The sequence below is a fragment of the Pongo pygmaeus genome, chromosome 2, assembly GCF_028885625.2.
Source record: "Pongo pygmaeus isolate AG05252 chromosome 2, NHGRI_mPonPyg2-v2.0_pri, whole genome shotgun sequence".
NCBI lineage: Eukaryota > Metazoa > Chordata > Mammalia > Primates > Hominidae > Pongo > Pongo pygmaeus.
Window position 1 is genome coordinate 95648714 of NC_085930.1, and position 24354 is coordinate 95673067.

A 24354-nucleotide genomic window follows, 5' to 3' on the forward strand; every position below is an offset into this window, starting at 1 on the left:
GGATTACAGACGTGAGTCATAGCACCTGGCCTAAAGATTTGCATTTTAGATTAGATATTCTTTTAGTTGATATCAGTGGACACCAATTATTTTGCCCCAGGTCCCTGTGCCAATTTCCCATAAAAATAAGATTTAGTAATCAGAAGGTAACAAAAAGATGTACTAATCTTTGTTTTATAAATATTGTTTTATTTATTTATTTTTTTACTTTTTAATTTTTTTTTGAGATGGAGTCTCACTCTGTCGCCCAGGCTAGAGTGCAGTGGCGCGACCTCGGCTCACTGCAACCTCCGCCTCCCAGGTTCAAGCAATTCTTCTGCCTCAGCCTCCCAAGTAGCTGGGATTATAGGCATGTGCCACCACCCCTGGCTAATTTTTGTATTATTAGTAGAGATGGGATTTCACCATGTTGGCCAGGCTCATCTCAAACTCCTGACCTCAGGTGATCCGCCCACGTCGGCCTCCCAAAGTGCTGGGATTACACGTGTTAGCCACCATGCCCGGCCAAATATTGTTTTAAAAGGACAAAGAAATATGTCACATTTATAAAATAAATTGCCTCAAAGTAATACTCAACTTATACTTAATATTATAGTATCAAAACTGCAAAAAACAGAAGCTCTGCGAAAACTATTCAATGAAATTCTCAGTTTCCTTGAAGGATCTCTAAGGAGTATAACATCTGATGTGTTGAATTTGTGTCTGTTTTAATTACCAGGTATGACCCTTAGAACCCCCAAGCACTCCTGAGGTAGTGGGGCAGGGTAGTGGGGGACACATATGCATGAATATCCACAAAATGAAATTATGAGCATAAAAACTTGGGAAACCACATTTCCAAGAAAGGAGAGCAGAATGAGAAGAATGCCTGAGAAAGTATTTGCTTGATGGGAAAAACCATAGACATTATCAACAAATCTTTACCACACACGATGACCTTTACTTAACAAAACCAAGAAAGTATCATAACCTTGCAATTGTTATAGATTTAAGCAGCTTTTGTGACTTTCAAGTAAAAAGGAATTAATGACTTCTTTGTTCAGAATTCAGCAGAGGTCTAAATCACTTCAAAAGCCAATTTATCATTTTGTTTGTTTGTTTGTCTGTCTTTGGAGACACAGTCTTGCTCTTGTCACCCAGGCTAGAGTGTAGTGGCATGACCTCAGCTCACTGCAACCTCCACCTCCTGGGTTCAAGCAATTCTCCTGCCTCAGCCTCCCAAGAAGCTGGGATTATAGGCATCTGCCACCACACCCAGCTAATTTTTGTATTTTTAGTAGAGACGGTATTTCACCATGTTGGTCAGGCTGGTCTCAAACTCCTGACCTCAGGTGATCCACCCACTTCAGCCTCCCCAAAGTGCTAGGATTACAGGTGTGAGCCACTGTGCCCAGCCAAGCCAATCTATCGTTAATATATATATATTTTTTGAGACAGAGTCTTGCTCTGTTGCCCAGCCTGGAGTGCAATGCTGCAATCTTGGCTCACTGCAACGTCTGCCTACCAGGTTCAAGCAATTCTCCCACCTCAGCCTCCCACGTAGCTGCGATTATAGGTGTGCGCCACCACGCCTGGCCTCTTTAAAATATTCTTAAAGATAGCCTTTTACAACTTCCCATGGATAGGCAGTTGAGGTCAGATTGCAGGACAATCTATTGCTACTACCTCTCTAAAAAGCTCCTGCTACTCTGAGGGCCATCTTCAGAATGGAGTGCCCAAACTAAATAATTATTTTTCTGGCTTCATTTACTCCAAGAAATTTATTTAAGAACCTCAAATTTAACAAGCTTGAAAGTTTCCCTCTTTTTTATGGTGGCCAATATGAAATGCTCAGCTCCATCTGTGAAGGCAAATGCAACAGAAATATTTTTCTCAAAAGACAAATAGTTATGAAAAGGTTTGCTGCTGTCTAAAGACGGCCCTTTAAGCACTTCTGCTATAACAAACACATTGAGATCCTCATTTTACCTCTCACTTTTCAGTTTTAGCCCCTGACTTCATTAAAATCAATGTGAAAAATACTCTGTACTCACTCTGGCATTCTATGAATTGATGAATAAAAGTGCAGTCCCCGCCACTCTTTGAAAGCAAGTGCTCTAATAAAGAAAGAAACACCTTTAAGGATATAGTTTGTTGCTGTCTTTGAAAACCAACAGCAAAGGTAGGAAAACTGAAAAGTATTAACATGGGTACTAAGTAAGACTAATAAAGGCTTAATACATTTTGATACTAAAGCAGACATATTTTGGAGTTAAATGACTGAAAATTATTATTAATTTGTACACTGAATGGTTAGCTTTTAAAGGTGTAGTTTTTATCCAAAGAGCTCAAGAAAATCACATAAATATATTGCTTTAAAATGGTTCTTCCACTTTAATGGTTCTTCTACCTTTTGTCCACTAGAGCTCAACAAATACCCTTAAATAATTTAATTTTGTCATTATTAAATTAAATTAATTTTCAAGTGATTGTTCTATCATACTCCCTCTTCAAAGCTATTCATCTTAGTTAAGAGGCAAAAAGTAAATACTTTAAGAATATCATAAAGTAATACCATAAAATTTTTAAGAAACTGATGTAATAAGTTTTCCATATTCATTTCATAATCTTCCCTTTTGAGTCACTTAATCTGTACCTCATACAGTATTAAAACATTAAATTGTTTATCTCTGCCCAAATGATCAAAATCAGTGCCTATTCATTTCAAAGTAAGAGCTTGGTAAATGGTTTTGCTCAAGTCAAACAGAATTTATTTTTCATTTAAAGAAATGGATGGAGACAATAAAAATCTAACATAGTGGTTAAATGAAAGTTTCAGTCCTTTTCTTATAATAATCTTTATTGTGATTTAAAGAGTTACTTCTGAATCTGGATAATGTCCTTTAACGTGTATTTATATCTTTCAAAATGACCAAATCGATTTTGGAAGTTGAAGTGTTAAAAACATATTCTGACATAATGACTACTTGGAAAGTGTGAAAGCATTAGAATCTGTCAAAGGGGACACATGAGTTGGCACCACTCTCTCTATAAAAACCTCCTTCCCCTCTCCTCCACCTCAAGCCACGTTACTCCTCAATCGTCTCAACTTTGCATGAGAGGCAGACACTACCTACTTTGATCATGCCTTACCTCTCTTTACATCCTTCCTGTTAGCTATCTTCTTTAATTCTATACTAAAATTTATCATTATGCTTTAATAAATTACATGGTGTGCAGAGCCTCTCATCTATCATCACCATCAGTGTAAGACAAAAACATGGGGGAAAAAGGTTGATAAAACTTGTGTTTCAGAGAGACCAATGCACTACATACCTAGAATACTATATAGAGATACGATATAGCCTCAAAAAGAAAAAAATACTAACTGCAACAGAAATTTGAAATTTAAAAAAATCTAATAAATAAGAATTTGACAACTGGATCCAGGAAAAGCAAAACATGAGGCCTCAGTATAATAGTAATTGCCAAGATAAAAAGTTGTTTTTCATAAATCCTATTTTAGCTATGGTAACACTTTAAAAACTCAAACTACATCATCATGTCATATATATAAACTCATTTGGAACGATATTTTAACTTAACTAAAGGACTTTACAAAACATATTTGAAACATATTTCAGACTAATGTCAAAGAACTTAAGATGACATTTATTAAAGAGGGACATGCCACCATTACTTACAAAGCTAACAATCACACCTTTATCTGAACTCTACATTAAAATATTTACTAAACTGGTTTAGATAAAATCCGATATTATATAAAAAGATAGAGAACCACTCTACTTAAAATATATTTTATTTATATAAATGAGTTTCCTATGGATTTTTATTTATATACCTGTGTTATCTAATACTATAGCCATTAGCTACTGTAGTTACTGAACCCTTCAAATGTGGCTAGCTCTAATTGAGATGTCCTAAGCATAAAACAAATGTACAATGATTTCAATGAATTAGTAAGAAAATGGTGATATGAAATATTTCATTAATAATTTATTAATCATTTTAATATTTATTAATATTGAAATATTTTGGATGCTGTAGGCAAAATATATTAGAATTTGTTTTGTGTGTATATATATATATATATATATATATATATATAAAATAGAGATGGGATCTTGCTATGTTGTCTAGGATCAAGTGCAGTAGTTATTCACAGGTGTGACTGTAGTGCACTACAACCTCAAACTCCTGGCCTCAAGGGATCCTCCTACCTTAGCCTCCCAAGTAACTGGGACAACAGGCATGTACCACTGCACCCAGCTTTTTATATTTTTAATGTGTGTGGTGGTTAATACTAAGTGTCAACTTGAATGGGCTGAAGGATACAAAGTATTAATTCTGGTTGTGTCTGTGAGGGTGTTGCCAAAGGAGATTAACATTTGAGTCAGTAGGCTGGCAAAGGCAGACCTACCCTTAATCTGGGTGGGCACAACCTAATCAGCTGCCAGTGCAGCTAGAATATAAGCAGGCAGAAAAATGTGAAAAGAGAGACTGGCCTAGCCTCCCAGCCTACATCTTTCTCCTGTGCTGGATGCTTCCTGTCCTCGAACATCAGACTCCAAGTTCTTCAGTTTTGGAACTCAAACTGGCTCTCCTTGCTCCTCAGCTTGCAGATGGCCTATGTGGGACCTTGTGATCGTGTGAGTTAATACTTAATAAACTCCCCTTTATATATATATACACATATATATATACATATATATACACACATATATATACATATATATACACACATATATATACATACATACACATATATACATATATACACACATATATATATATATATATATTCCATTAATTCTGTCCCTCTAGAGAACCCTGACTAAAACAATGTGGCTGCCAGAATTTTTTTTAAATTAAGAGACAGGGTCTTACTGTGTTGTCCAGGCTGGAGTACAGTGGCACAATCATAGTTCATTGCAACCTTGAATTCCTGGGCTCAAGGGATCCTCCCTCCTCAGTCTCCCAACTATCTAGGACCACAGGTGTGTACTACCACACTTGGCTAATTTTTAAATTTTGTGTAGAGACAGAGGTCTCACTATGTTGCTCAGGCTGGTCTCAAACTAATGGCCTCAAGCAGTCTTCCCTGCTTAGCCTCCCAAAGTGCTGGGATTACAGGCACATGCCACCACACCTCACTAATGTAAAAAAAAATTTTTTTTTTCTTTTTAGAGATGGGGTCTCACTATGTTGCCCAGACTGGTTTCGAGCTTCTGGGCTCAAACAATCCTCCCTCGCTGGGATTACAGGAGCAAGCTACTTTGCCCAGCAGAAAATTTAAAATTATGTATGTGGCTCTCATTATGTTTATTTTTTATTTTTTTGAGACAGGGTCTCACTCTGTCACCCAGGCTGAGTACAGTAGTGTGATCATGACTCACTGCAGCCTTGACCTCCTGGGATCAAGTGATTCTCCCATCTAGCCTCCTGAGGAGCTGAGTCTACAGGCGCACACCACTATGCCCAGCTAATTTTTTATTTTTTTATAGAGATGAGGTCTCACTATGCTGCTCAGGCTGGTCTTGAACTCCTGGACACAAGCAATCCTTCCACCTTGGCCTCCCAAAGTGCTGGGATTACAGGTGTGAGCCACCACACCCAGCCTTATGTTTATTTCGGACAACACTGTCCTTTACTCTCTAAGATACATTCAGCTTATGCTTATTAGATAAGACAGTACAAAACCTGTGCTTTTAGTAGCTACATTATATTTAATTTTTAAAATGGGATTCACTGAAAGTATTATTAATTTTAACATCTTCAGATGTTTAAAAATATTATCTTACAACTATACTTGGCTCTCTCTCTACTATTTAAAGAATAATTTAGTTAAAATTATATAATATGGGTATGGACATTGGTAATACTGGGATACTTGTAAATTGGTTCATTATTATATTACAAGTGATTCAGAATGGAATTAAGTGACCCATCTTATTCCAAAGTCCACTCTTAACTAAGTTTTCGTGTATATCTAGAAATTTATTAGTTTCTTTTAAAATATTCCATTAGTCACTATCATACCACTCAATATATCACCTCCAAAAAAGCAAGCACACAAATAAGGAAAAAATAATTATAGCAAGGAGTTACCTTTAAGTATCTAAAATATTTATTCTTAAAATCAAGGAGTCTTTAACAATTATACTAATACAATATAAAAACAGTCTACTATTATTTTCATCTGAATCAATTGGAACTGGAAAAAAATGAAGCAGTAATTTTACAACTCTAAATAGCATAAAGATGGTTCCATGTACATAAAAGGATTCTCTTAACTGAAGGAATGAATAGCAGGTTCCCAGCTTGGGTTAATACTAACATTATTAATAAATATAAAATCAAGAGGGTGATGACTAATTGACTGTTTTTATTTTATTTTATTTTATTTATTTTATTTTTTTTGAGACAAGAGTCTCACTCTGTTGCCCAGGTTGGGGTGCAGTGGCACGATCTGGGCTCATTGCAACCTCTGCCTCCCGGGTTCAAGTGATTCTCCTGCCTCATCCTCCTGAGTAGCTGGGATTACAGTAGCATGCCACCACGCCCAGCTAATTTTTGTATTTTTTGTAGAGACAGGGTTTCACCAAGTTGTCCAGACCTTGGTGGTCTTGAACTACTGACCTCAAGTGATCCACCCACCTTGGCCTCCCAAAGTGCTGGGATTACAGGTGTGAGCCACTGCGCCGGACACGATTTTTTTTTTTTTTTGACACAGGGTCGCACTCCCACTGCCTGCAGTGGCATGATCTCAGTTCACTGCAGCCTCGACCTCCTGGGCTCAAGTGATCCTCCCACCTCAGCCTCCTGAGTAGCTGGGATTACACAGGTGTGTGGCCACCATGCGTGGCTAATTTTTGTATTTTTTGTAGAGACAAAGTTTCACCATGATGGTCAGGCTGGTCTGAAACTCTTGAGCTCAAGCGATCTGCTTGATCCCAATGAATATAAACTACACCTTTAAAAATTCTCAAATTTAAATTCCATCAACTTGGAATTTTAAAAAGTCAATGCATTTTACAAAACATACATAGAATAGTCAAACAGCAATGATTAATGAACATTTTTCTTGAGAGTTTCAAAATTCATTACATATGCAATATAAGGTTTTGACCTTGCAGCTAACGTATACACAATTACCTGAGCCTATATTGCCAGCTCTTGATTAAAAACTGACCAAACAAAACCAAACCAAAACAGAACCAAAAAACCCACCTCCTAACTCTATCAGTTTGATTGCTGCCCAAGAACTATTATGATATCCCCTGATACATGGAAAAAATATTTTTTCTTTTCTTTTCTTTTTTTTTTTTTAAAGACAGGGTCTCACTCTGTCACCCAGGCTGGAGTGCAGTGGCACAATTATGGCTCACTGCAGCCTCAACCTCCTGGGATCAGTTGACCCTCCCACCTCAGCCTCCCAGGTATTGGGGCTACAGGCGCACACCACAATGCCTGGCTAAGGAAAAAATATTTAATAAGTTCTGGGTATCAACTCTGCTATCTTCCACTAACTTCTGTAGAAAACTGAGATGAAAGGCACATAGATTGGTAAACGCAGAAAATAGTTTTATTTCTACTGTACTCCAAGCACCTAGCGCAGGGTCTGGCACACAGTTGGTGCTCAATTAATGTTAGATGGAAGGGGAGAGAAGGAGAATGACTAGGGATCTTCAAGACTGAAGGATAATAGAGGTCACTGGGTAGAAAGTACCCCGTGTAGTGACAGGAAAACCAATAGTGGCTTGCCAAAAACCAATGTTTTTGGCAAGAGAGAACCCATGCTGTCCAGAAAGAAGGGTCACAGAACCAACAACTAGTAAAAGATTTTTCTGATGGCAGAAAAAACTGACCCTGTTCTCTCTGATCAACGAAACAGATGGATAAACAAAGTAATTTGTATGATATGTCCAAGGGCTCAATAAGCTGTTAAATAAACTCGAACGTTTTAAATGGGGGTCAAGTATCACTGGAAGCAGAACTTGATGAAACAAAATGGTAGTACAGCTGTTTGAAAAACAGAGTGGGGAAAAAGAGCTATATTATATATTGCTAAAGGTGAACTTTATAATTTTCTTATCTGAGTAACTGAAATTTCCATATAACAAGGGATATCTAAGAATTGATCACAGCATCAACTCTTACAAAATAAAGGAAAGCTTGATTTTTAAATGATGGGGTTCAATGATCTGTGAGAGCATGCTTTTCATTCCAAACACTTAAAACCCTGAACTCTTTATCCTGCTTAAATACTAAAATTATATCATAAAAAGTACATATATATTTAAGTTTTTTACACTACCTTTTTCTGTGCTCCCATTTATTTTAGGTAAGAAGTCATCAACTTGTATCCCTAGGATTATGACAGTACATCATTGCCTGATCAAAGAAGTATTACTTTAAATGTGGTCTCAAGTGTAACCATGGCATCCTGCATTCCTAAGATTAAGATTGTATAGAACACTTTAAAAAGGATCCTGTTCATGTACTTTTCTTATTTAAATATCCCTAGGTAGAAGATCTCAGATGCAGAAATTTCACTCCTCTCAAGGAAAACAATGGTGCCCACTGGTGGCAATCAAGCGTACTTTTAAAGAGAATTTTCTAAAAGAATATAGATACTTTATACCTAATACATAAAACATCCCTTACAAAATGCAATGTGAGACAGTAAACAAGGTCAAAAGTTTAAGGATAAAATTCAGGTTTAAGTAAGAAATTTGGATGACACCTACCTAAGCTGCTGCATTCTTTAAGAGTTTTCTCCTGAAGATGTTCTAACCGTACTGTAAATAAAAGTCCAAAAAAAAAAAAGATATTTCACAGATAAAAAGAAAAAAATAAAATAAAATCAATTTCTGGATTAGCTACTTACCTTGTAAAGCTGTTAGCCTTTCATTGGTGAAATCATTATCAGCTTGCAAAGCTTCTATTTTTGCCTGGAGCTCCTGTTCTTTTTCTTCCATTTCATCTATTTTATGTTGTAATTCTTTTTTCTCAGCCTGTCCTTTCTGTTGGATTTCCTCTTGTTTTCCCTCTGCTACCTAAATAAGAAAATTCAGTTATTTAACAAACCTAACTTTGTTTTAAGAGCGAGCCCCAGGAATGTCTTTATTCACTTAAACTTCTAAGAAAAGTTTGTTCTGTAAAAAAGAAATGTTCTACACAACATTATCTGTAAACATGACATTTCTTTCTTTCTTTCTTTTTTTTCTTTGAGACGGAGTTTCACTCTTGTTGCCTAGGCAACCTCCACCTCCCGGGTTCAAGCAATTCTCCTGCCTCAGCCTCCCAAGTAGCTGGGATTACAGGCATGCGCCACCACACCCAGCTAATTTTGTATTTTTAGTAGAGACGGGGTTTCTCCACGTTGGTCAGGCTGGTCTTGAACTCCTGACCTCAGATGATCAGCCCAATTTGGCCTCCCAAAGTGCTGGGATTACAGGCATGAGCCACTGTGCCTGGCTAATCTGACATTTCTAAACCAGTAAAGATGACAAAGACAAAGGCTTGATGTCAAAAATTATCTGCATTGGGTTATTCCTCCATAACACCCAGGAGACAGAAACTTGGAGGAATTAAGTAGGCTCAGTACACACACAGGTAAAGGGTCAATGTGGGGAAAAAAAAATCGTATTTTTAAAGAGGCAAGTAAGATTTTTCCCTAAAATTACTATCATTTCAATTTTTAAGTTCTATCATGTTAACATTCTGAAATTTTAAACAAAATTATTTAGTAAAGAGATGACAGTACAATCACTATTCAAAAAGACCTCTGCCTATAGTTTGGATGTTCGTCCCCCAAGCCTCAATGTTGAAATTTGATCCTCAATGTTGGAGATGGGGTCTAATGAGAGGTGTTCGGGTTATGGGAGCAGATCCCTCATGAATGGCTTGGTGCTGTCCTCACGGTAATGAGTAAATTCTCACTCTATTAGTCCTATGAAAGCTGGTTGTTAAGAAGAGCCTGGTACCTCTCCCAGACCGTCTCTCACCATGGAGCATGTCCCAGCTCCACTTTGCCTTCTGCCATAAGTGGAAGCAGCCTGAAGCTTCAGCCTGCAGAACTGTGGCCAAATAAACCTCTTATCTTTATAAATTACCCAGGCTCAGCTATTCCTTTATAGCAACACAGATGGACAACGACAATCTCCTTTTAACAAGACCAACTTTGAAAACTATCATAGGTTAACCAACGGAGGTATATCTGGTCTTCTCTGACAAACACATATCTTCTAGGCACTCAATCCATGGTTTGAATTAAACCAAGATGGATCTTCACAAACAGTTATAAGATTTTTTTTCCCTCAGTTATAAGATTCTAAAGGACATTACCCTATCATTACCCTATGATCTGATCTGTCTTTATCCTAGATGTCTCATAGATAGAGGGAATGGCAGCTAAAGCAGAGTTAACAGCATCCCTGAAAGCTAAAAGGGAGCAGATCATTCCCAGAATCTCTCTGGGCTTGTTCCAGCACAGCACTAAATAGCTGGGCCCTGCCTTTTAGATGGCCTAATGATAAGCAGTTTCAGGTTTTAAAACATCTGAATATCATGGGTTTTGCTGATTCTCATCTACTTCCTGTTATATATTTAAAAAATGTCTATTATGAAGCACTGACTACATATTCATCCAGAGGAACTATGTCAGCATTTACAGGCTTTCAATTATCTATAGTAATGGAGGTTGGGCTAAATGGAATACAGACACCTTATTTTCACTATAAATTTCAACTGTTATCAAATTTTTAAATCAATAACTATGCAGCAATACCCAAAATCTTTTTTTATAGAAATCTTATTTAATATGTAGTACCACCTACATCCTGCTTTCATACTTTCAGCATAATTTAACACATTCAAGGAGACTATGCAAATCAACTCAAAATATCTATCTATACCAATGGTTTTCAAACCGAATTTTTTTTTTTTTTTTCTTTTGTGAGACGAAGTCTTGCTCTGTCGCCAGGCTGGAGTGCAGTGGTGCAATCTTGGCTCACTGCAACCTCTGCCTCCCGGGTTCAAGTGATTCTTCTGCCTTAGACTCCCAAGGAGCTGGGACTACAGGCACGCGCCACCACGCCCAGCTAATTTTTGTATTTTTAGTAGAGATGGGGTTTCACCATGTTGGCCAAGATGGTCTCAATCTCTTGATCTCATGATCTGCCCGCCTCGGCCTCCCAAAGTGCTGGGATTACAGGCATGAGCCACTGCGCCTGGCCCAAACTGTTTTTTGTTTGTTTGTTTTTCCTTTGAGATGGAGTATTGCTCTGTCGCCCAGGCTGGAGTGCAGTGACGTGATCTCAGCTCGCTGCAACCTCCATCTCCTGGGTTCAAGCAATTCTCCTACCTCAGTCTCCCGAGAAGCTGGGATTACAGGTGCCTGCCACCCCATGCCCAGCTAAAGCAATACCTAAAATCTTAAGCTATCCAGTGTGTTAGGGATTATTAGCTTAACATACTTTCAGGCAGAGTAAATACATACCTTTAATTTATCAGATAAATCTTTAATCTCATTAACTGCTCCATTATATTTATTGGCTAATTCTCTTAATTCTTCCTGAGTCCTTTCATTCATTTCTTTCAGATGGGTACATTCATCTTCAGTATTACTCAGACTTCGCTGCGATTCAAGTTTACAGGCAATTTAATTAGAATAAGTGTATATTTGTTATTTAGAATTCCTTCTAAATGAAATTTGTAAAAAGTATAATTCTACGGACTATTCTAAATCAACATCTGCCCTGGACTTTAAATAAAGCTGAGTTAAATAACATAAGAATTTCAATTTACACTAAAACAGAAAACATAACTAAGAATTAACAAAAACAACAAAAAAAGTGGAGGGAGAGCAGGGGCAGGAAAAGGATGCTGCCTTTATACAATCACATTTTTGAAAGGCCAATGGGTACGACTTTTAGCTATGAAAATATTTTAAGCCTATCAATCCTTGAAAGCAAGTTTAATAATATCCAGCAATTAATTTAATAAAAAATTAAAAGACAATTAGTAACTTTCTTTATATATCAAATTAATCACACAACAGTGAATCAGGCACTATGGGATGAGGTAGGAATACAAACTATACCTGTAGTAAGGAAAGGTATGTTTACCATTTAGTTTCTGATGAGCATTTTAACTAATTCTAGTAATACATTATTTATGTGGTAATTTTGTAGTGGTTCAAAGAAATGATCTATATTATGAATTAGAATTTTTTTCCCCAAAGCAATAAATATTGCATTTTGATTGCTCTTCAAAGACCTAGAAAGGACCTTGGAGATGATTTCACCTTTGAACTTCCTAAATATATGACACAGCTAGTTTTCCTCTCTGTGGAGTGAATTAAAAAACAACAAGTAGTGTAGACTCTTGGCCTTACACTGACCCCCCTCAAATAGAGGCAAAGCAAAACCAAGTGACAGGAAATCAATTCCCCAGCACATATCATGGTCTGCTGTATGGAGGGTGAATCCTAAGCAGAATGCAAACAATGAGATTCCCTGGTTACGCTTTTATTTCCTCAGCCATTGACTAGGGAGCATAAGTACCAAAACTCACATGGAGAATTCCTGTCAATGAAAGCAGCATAACTGTTCCTTCCCACCTGACAGAAAATATTTCCTAACTATATAATAATACCCAAGTTTAAAGTATCCTGGAATGCTTGAGATTTTTTTAAACACTCATAATTCTATTTAGTATTTTTTTTTAATTGAAATACCTCAACTTCTGAAAGTTTTCTAACCACTTCAATTTTCTCCTGAAGAACCCGCCTCAGGGACTCTTTGGCTGTTGTCTCATAGTTATGTTTATCCTCTTGTAATGCTATAAGTTCCTTTCGTAAACTATCTTCTGTTTGATTCTAGAATAAAAGACATTTATAATTATAGACAAGCTATTTTTTAAAAGCATTTATTGTTTGAAAAAAATTAACACATTATGATATACTTTAAATTTTATATTAAGGTACCTCCAAACATAAATGATTCTGACCCTGTATTAACCAAAGATGTATTTAAAAGTTGCGTAAGTAAATTATGCCTTCACAAACATATTAATTTCCACTTCCTATAGAAAAAAAAGTTATAGGCAATTGAGAATTTCTCTAAAATATACAAAATTAATTACTCTAATATTTGTCATATTTTCTGCAAGCCACCATATTTACATTTATAGGCAAAAATAATCAATTACCTTCAAAGGCACCAAAAGCACTCTAAAACAATGGTTAAAACAAAAGGAATGAGAGTACCATGGGGGAAAAGCAGACTTTATGTCTGGGGCAGGAAAAGTACAAAATGAGCCTGAAACATCTTGTCTGAAATGACAGCATGAAGCTATCAATCTGAAGACATTTACACAGACCAAAGATGGGATAATTTGAGCATCAATAAGAAAAATAGGCTGGCCGCGGCACTTTGGGAAGCTGAGATGGGAGGATTGCATGAGCTCAGGAGTTCAAGACCAGCCTGGGCAACATAGCAAGACCCTGTCTCTAAAACAAGAAAAACAACTGCACCAGATTTAAATACATCAAATATGTTTAAATCTAAGTAGAGGGAGAAAACACTTCATGGCCAGTCTTTGGTAGATGAAAACCACCAATTCATTATTCTGAAATCTAATAAATAAGGGGAGAAAATCACTTATCTTGCTTTCCCCATAGAAAACATACCTCAGGGTTATTTAAATTTTTTTATTCCAATAACTTTAGAGATACAAGTGGTTTTTGGTTACATGGATGAATTATGTAGTGGTGATGTCTGGGATTTTAGTGCACTCATCACCTGAGTAGTGTATATTGTATTCAATAGGGAGTTTTTCATCCCTCACTCCCCTCACTTTCCCAACTTCTGAGTCTCCAATGTCCATTATACCACTCTGTATGCCTTTACATACCTATAGCTTAGCTTCCACTTATAAATGAGAACATGTGGTATTTGGTTTTTGATGCCAAAGTTACAAAAAACAATGGCCTTTTTTTTTTCCTTTTTTCGTTTTTTTAGAGACAGGGTCTCTCTTTGTCACCAAGGCTGGAGTGCAGTTCTGCGATCATAACTCACTATAATCACAAACTCCTGGGCTCAAGTGATCCTTCCACCTAAATCTCCCGAGTAGCTAGGACTACAGGTTATGTACCACCATGCTAAGCAAATCTTTAATTTTTGGTAGATACTGGGTTTTGCCATGTTGCCCATACTGGTCTCAAACTGCCCCCGCTTTTTTTTTTTTTTTTTCAGACAGTCTCGCTCTGTCGCTCAGGCTGGAGTTCAGAGGCGCGATCTTGGCTCACTGAAACCTCCACCCCCACCGGTTTAAGCAATTCTCCTGTCTCAGCCTCTTGAGTAGCTGGGATTACAGGTACATGCCACCATGTCCAGCTAATTTTTGTATTTTTAGTAGATGGGGTTTCGCCATGTTGGCCACGCTGGTTTTGAACTCCTGACCTCAAGTGATCCGCCTGCCTCGGCCTCCCAAAGTGCTGGGATTACAGGCATGAGCCACTGTGTCTGGAAGGAAATTTCTCTTTATAGAGGTAACCCAGCTAAATAAGTGAAGGAATAACAGAATTACATCACTATTTTTGTAACTTTGTTGTTGTTGTTGTTGTTGAGACAGTTTCACTCTTGTTGCCCAGGCTACATTGCAATGGCACAATCTTGGCTCACTGCAACCTCTGCCTCCTGGATTCAAGGGATTCTCCTGCCTCAGCCTCCCAAGTAGCTGGGATTACAGGCATGTGCCACCATGCCCGGCTAATTTTGTATTTTTAGTAGTGATGGGATTTCTCCATGTTGGTTGGGCTGGTCTTGAACTCTCGAGCTCAGGTGATTCGCCCGCCTCATCCTCCCAAAGTGCTGGGATTACAGGAGTGAGCCACTGCGCCCAGCCTTACTTTTGTAACCGTAATGAAATAATGGATCTAGGCTGGGATCATCAATGATTGATAAAATCTCAAAAAGAAAGACAACTAGACATTATGTTGTCCCTTGGTGGAAGAACACAATACCATCCATAAAGTGTTGTTGACAAAAAGAAAAACTGAACCTAAATCACATCAAATCTCTAGATGGAACTACTAATTTATGGAGTGGGAGGGGGAGCTAAAAAATGTTTAAATAACAATGCAGACTGAGGGAAATTATAGAGGACAAATGACCCAGTTTTTTCAAGAAATATTAACTGCAATAGAAAAAAGACAGACTTGTACACGGGTATTCATTACATAATTATTTTTATTTACATGGATGTCTGACATTTCTCAGGACAAAAGATTTAAAAGAATTGTGGAAATGTATGAAGTTTTTAGCATATACTCAAAATGATTGTCAAAGAAATGCTGTTACATAAAAAACTATGCATTTCATTTTACACATTTGAAGTTAATACCTACTTTGGAGCACGCCTGTAATTGGTTTCCCATAACTTCTAACCGTGATAAGAGTCTATCTTCATCTATTAAAGCCTATTGAAGAAAAATTAAATATAAGTAAAACCCGAGTAATTATAGTCATATGTATATAAAAAAAGGTTGCTACTGACAACAAAAGATACAAAAGCATAAAACTGACCAGCATCCACTGTAAAATGCTAAATTTTCAACAACTTGTTCATTAGGAAATAACTTTGTCTTTGTTTGCTACATTTTAGTTTATTTAACATGTATGGAATATTAAACTATGTTTAAATCTTTCTTAAATATAAAACAACTGAAATACCTGCCAACTGGTATCTGAAGCCTCTTGGGTGATGGCTAGTAGCCGCTGAAGCGTGGCTAACTTCTGTTCCAACATTTGTTCCCGATGTAAGGCCTCCTAGTATTACAAATCACAAAAGAGATTCTAATAAGCTCATCATGATTCTTTTGAGGAGTGATCAATTTTCAGCACATTCTAAAATATTTTCATATTACATCCCACTTGATGTATTTTAAAGTTTGTGAAACTTGATAGTACTTTGTAAAACATACAGCAGTCCCCACTCATCTCTGGTTTCCCTTTCCACAGTTTCAGTTATAGTGCAGTACAAGATATTTTGAGAGAGACAGACAGAATGTTGACATTCACGTAACTTTTATTCACATAACAGTATACTGTTGTAATTGTTCTATTTTATTATTATTGTTAATTTCTCACTATGCTTAATTTATAAGTTAAACTTTATCATAGGTATGTGTATATATAGGAAAAAACATAGTAGATATAGGGTTTGGTACTATCTGTAATTTCAGGCATCTATTGGGGGTCATGGAACATATTCCCTGCAGATAGGAAATGGCTACTCTATGTATATGGGCCACATCATTTTAGTCTCATTTGTTGGGCTGAAAGTATTGCTATTAGAGGTTCTCTAACTGCAACTTCTCCCATAATAGAAAACAAGTCACCTGTTTTTGTTTTCTTTTTATTCATAATTTGGAAGAGTAAGTTTTTAAAAACATACAATAGAAAAAGCTAACAAATGTTTCAGGTTTGCATTTTATACACACACACACACACACACTGTGTTTATGTAGACATATACCTATACATACATACACACATATACAGTCATGCACCACAAAACATTTCAGTGAACTATAGACTGCATATACACAGTAGTCCCCAAAAATTATAATGAAGCTGAAAAATTTCTATCGCTTAGTGACATCATAGCCATCCTAACATTGTAACACAAGGGGGCATTACTCACGTGTTTGAGGAGATGTTGGTGTAAACAAACCTACTGTGCTGCCAGTTATATAAATGTATAGCACATATAATTATATATAGTACATAATACATAATAGTATTATATGACTTTATTAGTTTATGCATGTACTATACTTTTTATTGTTAATTATAGAGAATATTCCTTCTGCTTATTAAAAAGAAAAAAAGGTTAACTGTAAAATACCTTCAGAGAGGTCCTTTAGGAGGTATCCAGAAGAAGACACTGTTATCACAGGAGATGACAGCTCCATGCATGTTACTGCCCCTGAAGATCTTTCAGTGGGATATGATGTGGAGGTGGAAAATAGTGATAATGATGATCTTGATACTGTGTAGGCCTAGGCTAATGTGTGTGCTTATGTCTTCATTTTTAACAAAAAAGTTTAAAAAGTAAAAGCAAGTTTAAAAATTTTTTAATAATAAAGCTTATAAATTAAGAATAGAAGCAATATTTTTGAACAGCTGTGCTATGTGTTTGTGTTTTAAGCTGTGTGAATACAAGAGTCAAAAAGGTTTTAAAACTCATAAGTTTATAAAGTAAAAAAGTTACAGTAAGCTAAGGTTAGCTTATTATTGAAGAAAGAATAATTTTTTTCTTTTTTTGAGACAAGAGTCTAGCTCTGTCACCCAGGCTGGAGTGCTGTTGCATGATGATGTCACTAAGTGATGGCTCACTGTAATCTCAAACTCCTGGGCTTACGATCCTCCTGCCTCAGTCCCCCAAATAGCTAGGAGGCAGACACGCATCATCACGCCCAGTTAATTTTTTATTTTTTTCTTTTTCTGAGACGAAGTCTCGCTCTGTTGCCCAGGCTGGAGTGCAATGGCGCAATCTTGGCTCACTGCAACCTCTGCCTCTTGGGTTCAAGCGATTCTCTCACCTCTGCCTCCTGAGTAGCTGGGATGACAGGCAGCGCCACCATGCCTGGCTCATTTTTGTATTTTTAGTAGAGACAGCGTTTTACCATGTTCGACAGGCTGGTCTCGAACTCCTGACCTCAAGTGATCCACCCGCCTCGGCCTCCCAAAGTGCTGGGATCACAGGTGTGAGTCCCTGCACCCAACCCCCAGCTAATATTTTTATTAAAAATTTTTTTTTTTTTTTTAACAGATGGGGCCTTCTTATGTTGGTCAGGATGGTCTTGAATTCCTGGTCTCAAAGATCCTCCCACCTTAGCCATCCAAAGTGCTGGGATTTCAGGCATGAGCCACCATGCCTGCCCCAAAAACTTTTTAAATATATATTTAAAGCAGCCTAAGTGTATAGTGTTTATAAAGTCTACAGCAGTGTACAGTAATGTCACAGGCCTTCACATTCACTTACCACTCACTTAATGACTCACCCAGAGCAGCTTCCAGTCCTGCAAGCCTTATGCATGGTTAAGTGCCTTGTACGGGTATATCATTTTCTATCTTTTTCTTTTCTTTTTTGAGACAGAGCCTTGCTCTGTCATCCAGGCTGGAGTGCAGTGGTGTGATCTCGGCTTACTGCAACCTCTGCCTCCCGGGTTCAAGTAATTCTGGTACCTCAGCCTCCCGAGTAGCTGGAACTACAGGCATGTGCCACCATGCCCAGCTAATTTTTGTATTTTTAGTAGAGACAGGGTTTTGCCATGTTGACCAGGCTGGTCTCGAACTCCTAGCCTCAAGTGTTCCTCCTGCCTCGGTCACCCAAAGTGCTGGGATTACACTGCCTCCAGCCTTTTTCTATCTTTTATACTGTATTTTTACTGTACCTTTTCTATGTTTAGATATGTTTCTAAACATGAATACTATTGTGTTACAACTGCCCTCAGTATGCAATACAATAACATGCTGTATGGGTTTGTAGCCTAGGAGCAATAGGCTATACCATATAGCCTAGGTGTGTAATAGGCTATGCCATCTAGGTTATTTAAGTACAATGTATAATGTTTGCACAAAGACAAACTCACCTAATGAGATCATATGCCTTTTAAGCGATGCATGATAGTATATACATGTATACATGTGTATATATACAACCACATACACATATATGTGAATATATGTGAAATATATACATCTCAGAACAAACTGAGATGTATATATTTCATTCCAACTGAATGAACATCTCATTCCAACTGAAGCCAAGCTAATCTGGTCATCAGCAAAAACACTTTATAATGGCTTAATTGCACAAGTATGATATCTAAAATAGAAATAGCTTTTAATTTTTCCTTTTAAAAATGTTGTTTATATAAACATATACATTTTTGTTTTATTTTATTTCTGAGACAGAGTCTCATTCTGCAGACCAGGTTGGAGTGCAGTGGCATGATCTTGGCTTACTGCAACCTCCACCTCCCGGGTTCAAGCAATTCTCATGCCTCAGCCTTCTGAGCAGCTGGGACTACAGGTGCACACCACCATGCCCAGCTAATTTTTGTATTTTTTGTGGAGATGAGTTTCCTCCATGTTCGCCAGGCTGGTCTTGAATTCCTGGTCTCAAGTGATCTGCCTGCCTCGGCCTCCCAAAGTATTAGGATTACAGGCAAGAGCCACCATGCCTGGCCAATATATACATTCAAAAAGAGAGACTGCTTCACTCGCACAGCCTATTGCATTTTCAGGTGTTCTGATTCTCTCTGACTATATAACAGCAGCAATTAATATACCAAAATAGGTAAGAGTCCACTGAATATTGGTTCAATGTAATTAAGGGACTTATAATGGGAGAATTAAATAACTATTTGGCAGCTCCAAAGATATATATATCCAAAGATACATATATGTTTACATATAATATATAATATGTAAATATATATTATATGTAATATATGTAAATATATATTATATGTATATATTTACATATAATATATATATAATATGTATATATATGTATTTTTTATATATATATATATATATTTTTTTTTTTGGAGACAGAATTTCACTCTTATTGTCCAGGCTGGAGTGCAGTGGCATGATCTCGGCTCACCGCAGCCTCCACCTCCCGGGTCCAAGTGATTCTCCTGCCTCAGCCTCCCGAGTAGCTGGGATTACAGGCATGCGCCACCACACCCGGCTGATTTTGTATTTGTAGTAGAGACGGGGGTTTCTCCATGTCGGTCAGGCTGGTCTCGAACTCCTGACCTCAGGTGATCTGCCCGCCTCAGCCTCCCAAAGTGCTGGGATTACAGGCATAGCCACTGTACCTGGCCCAAAGATATATTTTACAGAGAAAGACATTGGTGTACAAAGTCTAAACTCTAGGTGGCTTGTTAACAGTTAATAGCTGTTAAGCGGGTCTCCTTCACTTGGAATCAAGGTGAAATGCTCATAGCACTTGGTTGTGGTTTTGGCATACCTTCTTCACCTTGTTCTATTCCTGTCATTATCCAGAGGAACACTTATGACCCTAACGCCTCTGAGACACCTCAACAGAGAAGTATACACTTCAAACATGGTACTTGAGGTTTAAAGCATGAATTTATTGCTCTCCACATCCTTGATAAATAATGACTATGGAAAATTTTGTCTACTTAGAGGTACTACATTTTAATATAAGCTATAGGTTATAATAAAGCTATAGGTTAAAGAATCTAATAAAAAGCCATACACCTCAGAATCCATATTAAAACACAGCTTCACTTGAGACTATTTGCCAAGTTTAAGTTCCTAAAACATTGCTAACATCCAGGAAATCACTCAGATGCTGCAAAAAGTTTTACTGAAAAACAAAACCATCAACCAACCATATCTTTAGAATCTACTTCCACTAGATGGTGTAATTTCACCTTTTTAATTCAATTCCATTTAGAGTTTAACTCCATGAACTATATCCTAACAGAAATCTAATATGTCCAGGAATGGTCTTTTAGTTAGTTCTAAGGTATAAAATGCATCTATTCCAGTTTTTATTTAAAATGTTCACAATTTACATTAGAACTTTAGCAGTTCAATAAGAATGTATACAGAAAAGACTGGTATAATTTTAAATCAAAGAGCTAGAAAAGGAACAGCAGAGGATTAGGACACTAGGAATATTCACAGAACAAGAAGGTTGGAAAGAGTGAGAGAGTGAGGGAATGAGATTTGCTATCCACGATGACTAGTAACAGTAGTATACAAGCCTGGGCAAATAATTTAACCTATATGAGCCCCACATTTCTCATACGAAAAATGAGGTTTAAACTACATTAATCTCAAAGTTTTCTTCCACCTCTAAAAATAAGCAGCTTAATTAATGTGCCTTCCTACTGAATGGTAAACTACTAACATTTATGGCATACATTCTATGTGCCAGGAACTGTTCTAAGTGCTTTACATATATTAATTTTTTTTTATTCTTCACAATTCTGTGAAGTTAAGTGCTATTACTATATCCATTTCACAGATGAGGAAAATGAGGCACAAAAGGGTTAAACAACTTTTCCAGTAGGTCAGAAATTAAAGCCAAGGATTAAATCAAGGGAATTTTGGCTTAGAATACTCTTAAATACTCTATTAAAATCCAAATGTGTAATGCTTTTCTATGCATACATTATGCCTGGTGGAAGATAAGATCTGATTAATACATTGATAATTTTCTGTTCATTTTCATAGATGTGTATATTCTTAACTAAGATGAAACTGTTCTCACTGATTGATTCCTATAAAAGAATGTAGGGGGCCGGGTGTGGTGGGTCAGGCCTGTAATCCTAGCACTTTGGGAGGCCAAGGCGGGCGGATAACGAGGTCAGGAGATTGGAGACCATCCTGGCTAATGCAGTGAAACCTCCTCTCTACTAAAAATACAAAAAATTAGCCAGGTGTGATGGCACATGCCTGTAGTCCCAGCTACTCGGGAGGCTGAGGCAGGAGAATTGCTTGAACCCGGGAGGCGGAGGTTGCAGTGAGCCGAGATCATACCACCGCACTCCAGCCTGGGCGACAGAGCAAGACTCCATCTTAAAAAAAAAAAAAAAAAAAGAATATAGGGACCCAGGATCACAGCTTTGGTTCTATTATTTGAAACAAAAGACAACTGAAGGCCTACCCACATAAAATGACTCACTCAAGGTCACAAAAGTGGGTTGAGGAGCAGAACTAAGATAAAAACCTCAATCTTGTGGTTTTTACAGGTTTTTACAGGTATGAGTGTGGTGGCTCATACCTGTAATCCCAGCACTTTGGGAGGCCAAGGTGGGTGGATCACTTGAGGTCAGGAGTTTAAGACCAGCCTGGCCAACATGGTGAAACCTAAAAATGTACTCTACTCTACTAAAAATACAAGAAATTAGCCAGGTGTGGTGGCACACGCCTTTAATTCCAGCTACTCGGGAGACTGGGGCAGGAGAACTGCTTGAACCCGGGAGGTGGAGGTTGCAATGAGCCTAGATTGTGCCAGTGCACTCCAGCGTGGGTGACAGAGTGAAAGTCTGTTTCAAAAAAAAACAAAAAACAAAAAAATACCTCAGTCTCTAATCTCCTGATCCAGGGTTTTCTTTAATCATGCTCCCTCACCAGAATAAGAAACATAATCTAGTCCAAACCCACAAAAACCAGAAAAAAAAAAAAAAAACCCCAAAACACTTGTTTGCTTTTTAAAGATTTATACGGTTCTTTAAATATGGCATTAACTTGAAGCAGTATCTACTCTACACCAAGAAATTATTCTGTGAATCCAGCAGCACAGCACAGTGGTTACACAAAGCAGAAAATCTGAGGTCTGGCTGTCCACGTTCAAATCCCAGCTCTACCATATACTTGATATGTGATACTGTATAAATTATTAAATCTTCCTGCCTCTCAGTTACTCTATCTGTAAAAACAGGGATAAAATATGCACCTTGTAAGACTGTTGTGAGAATTAAATAATATAGGTAAAGTGCTAGAATGAAGCTTGGCATATAATAAGTGCTATATAATTACTTGCTATTAATATTATTAAGCAATCAAAATCTCTCCCAGTTATTTTTTATTTAAAAGTCATCTATGGGCCGGGCGCCATGGCTCATGCCTGTAATCCCAACACTTTGGGAGGCTGAGGTGGGCGTATTGCCTGAGATCAGGAGTTTGAGACCACCCTGGGCAACATGGTAAAACCCCGTCTCTACTAAAATACAAAAAATTAGACAGGTGTGGGTGGTGGATGCCTGTAGTCCCAGCCACTCAGGAGGCTGAGGCGGGAGAATCGCTTGGGCCCAGGAGGCAGAGGTTGTAGTAAGCTGAGATTGTACCATTGCACTCCAGCTTGGGCTACAGAGTGAGACTCCATCTCAAAAATAGAATAGAATAGAAAATAGAATAGAATAGAAAATAGAATAGAACAGAATAGAATAGAATAAATAGAATAGAATAGAATAGAATAGAATAGAATAGAATAGAATAGAATAAAATAAAACAAAACAAAACAAAAGTCATCTATGGATAAAGAATTGTTTTGGGGCTCGGCATGGCGGCTCACACCTATAATCCCAGTGCTTTGGGAGGCTGAGGCAGGAAAAAGACTTGAGCCCAGGAGTTCGAGGCTGTAGTGAGTCCTGATCATACCACTGCACTTCAGCCTGAGAGACAGAGCAAGACCCTGTCTCTAAAAAAATTTGAAAACAGATTTTAAAAAACTGTTTTGGAACCGCCTCATACTTGAACAAAAAAATTCCTCTTGTACAAAGGCTTTTCTCTAGATTTAATGTTGACTCTTTTATCTTTCTTCATAAGATCTACTTTTAATCCTTTGTTCTTTTTTGAAAAGATCGTATTTCTTTTGTATTTGCATCCAGCCATTTTTTTATCCTATTATTTGTGAATTTGCAAAATAAAATATAAGTTGTTTAATTCTACCCTTCTTTTCTTGAGACAGGGTCTTGCTCTGTTGCCTAGGATGGAGTGCAGTGGTGCCATCAAAGTTCACTGCAGCCTCGACCCCCTGGGCTCAAGTAATCCTCTCACCTCCACCTCCCAAGGAGCTGGGACTACAGATGCACACCATCACACCTGGTTAATTAAAAAAAATTTTTTTAATTAAAGGAGTCTCACTTTATTGCCCAGGTTGGTCTCAAACTCTTGGCCTCAAAGAATCCTTCTGTCAAGGCCTCCCAAAGTCCTGGGATTACAGGCATTAGCCACCATGCCTGGCCCTAATTCTGCTTTTAAGAACTTTTAAAAGTTTAAAAGAAATTCTGCTTTTAAGAAGTCTCAAGATTTACTCTTACCTGTAGATACTGAGAAAGCTGGAATAGTTCCTGAGAGTACATACTTGGAGTGTTAGCAGCAACCTAGAAACAAATGACACAATATCAATAGAAAACACTTCATAAAGAACATTAAAGACAAACCATTCCTTGAAATATCTACTTACTTAAATATGCAAAATAACTGTTATTAAAATCACAAATTTATAGCACAAAGGCAATATAGCCTTTTAATTTTTTTTCTTTTCTGACAGAAATATAGCCTTTTCTTAATCCAGAAATAACATCTCCTAAATCAATAGATCCACATATTTTCCCTTTAAAATTCAACATTAAATAGTTCTTTACTATTTTAACAAGCCTCATTCATTTAGAAGTAGCCATCTTCAAAATGGTATTTTTATGTGGTATAGGGAGGGCAGGGACATGAAATACAACACTTTCTCCAGTGGCCCGAGGCAATGTTTCTTTAAATCCATAGGTAGGTT

The 24354-nt window shown here is 37.4% G+C and overlaps 1 protein-coding gene across 29 annotated transcripts in view; it reads right to left on the reverse strand.

Annotated features, from left to right (window-relative positions):
* SLMAP (sarcolemma associated protein) overlaps positions 1–24354 on the reverse strand; it is a 170950-nt gene that overhangs the window by 55377 nt on the left and 91219 nt on the right. For 7 of the 29 annotated variants that reach the window (XM_063661041.1, XM_063661034.1, XM_063661039.1 and 4 more), the window contains exons 6-14: positions 23888–23950; positions 15741–15836; positions 15416–15487; positions 12743–12883; positions 11504–11641; positions 8891–9059; positions 8751–8801; positions 8318–8368; positions 2034–2096 (exon numbers count right to left, since the gene is read on the reverse strand). In XM_063661041.1, the coding sequence (XP_063517111.1) occupies positions 2034–2096; positions 8318–8368; positions 8751–8801; positions 8891–9059; positions 11504–11641; positions 12743–12883; positions 15416–15487; positions 15741–15836; positions 23888–23950 (844 nt within the window). The remainder of the gene's footprint in view (positions 1–2033; positions 2097–8317; positions 8369–8750; positions 8802–8890; positions 9060–11503; positions 11642–12742; positions 12884–15415; positions 15488–15740; positions 15837–23887; positions 23951–24354) is intronic. The other 22 variants (XM_054479659.2, XM_054479648.2, XM_054479646.2 and 19 more) reach the window with 5 other exon arrangements.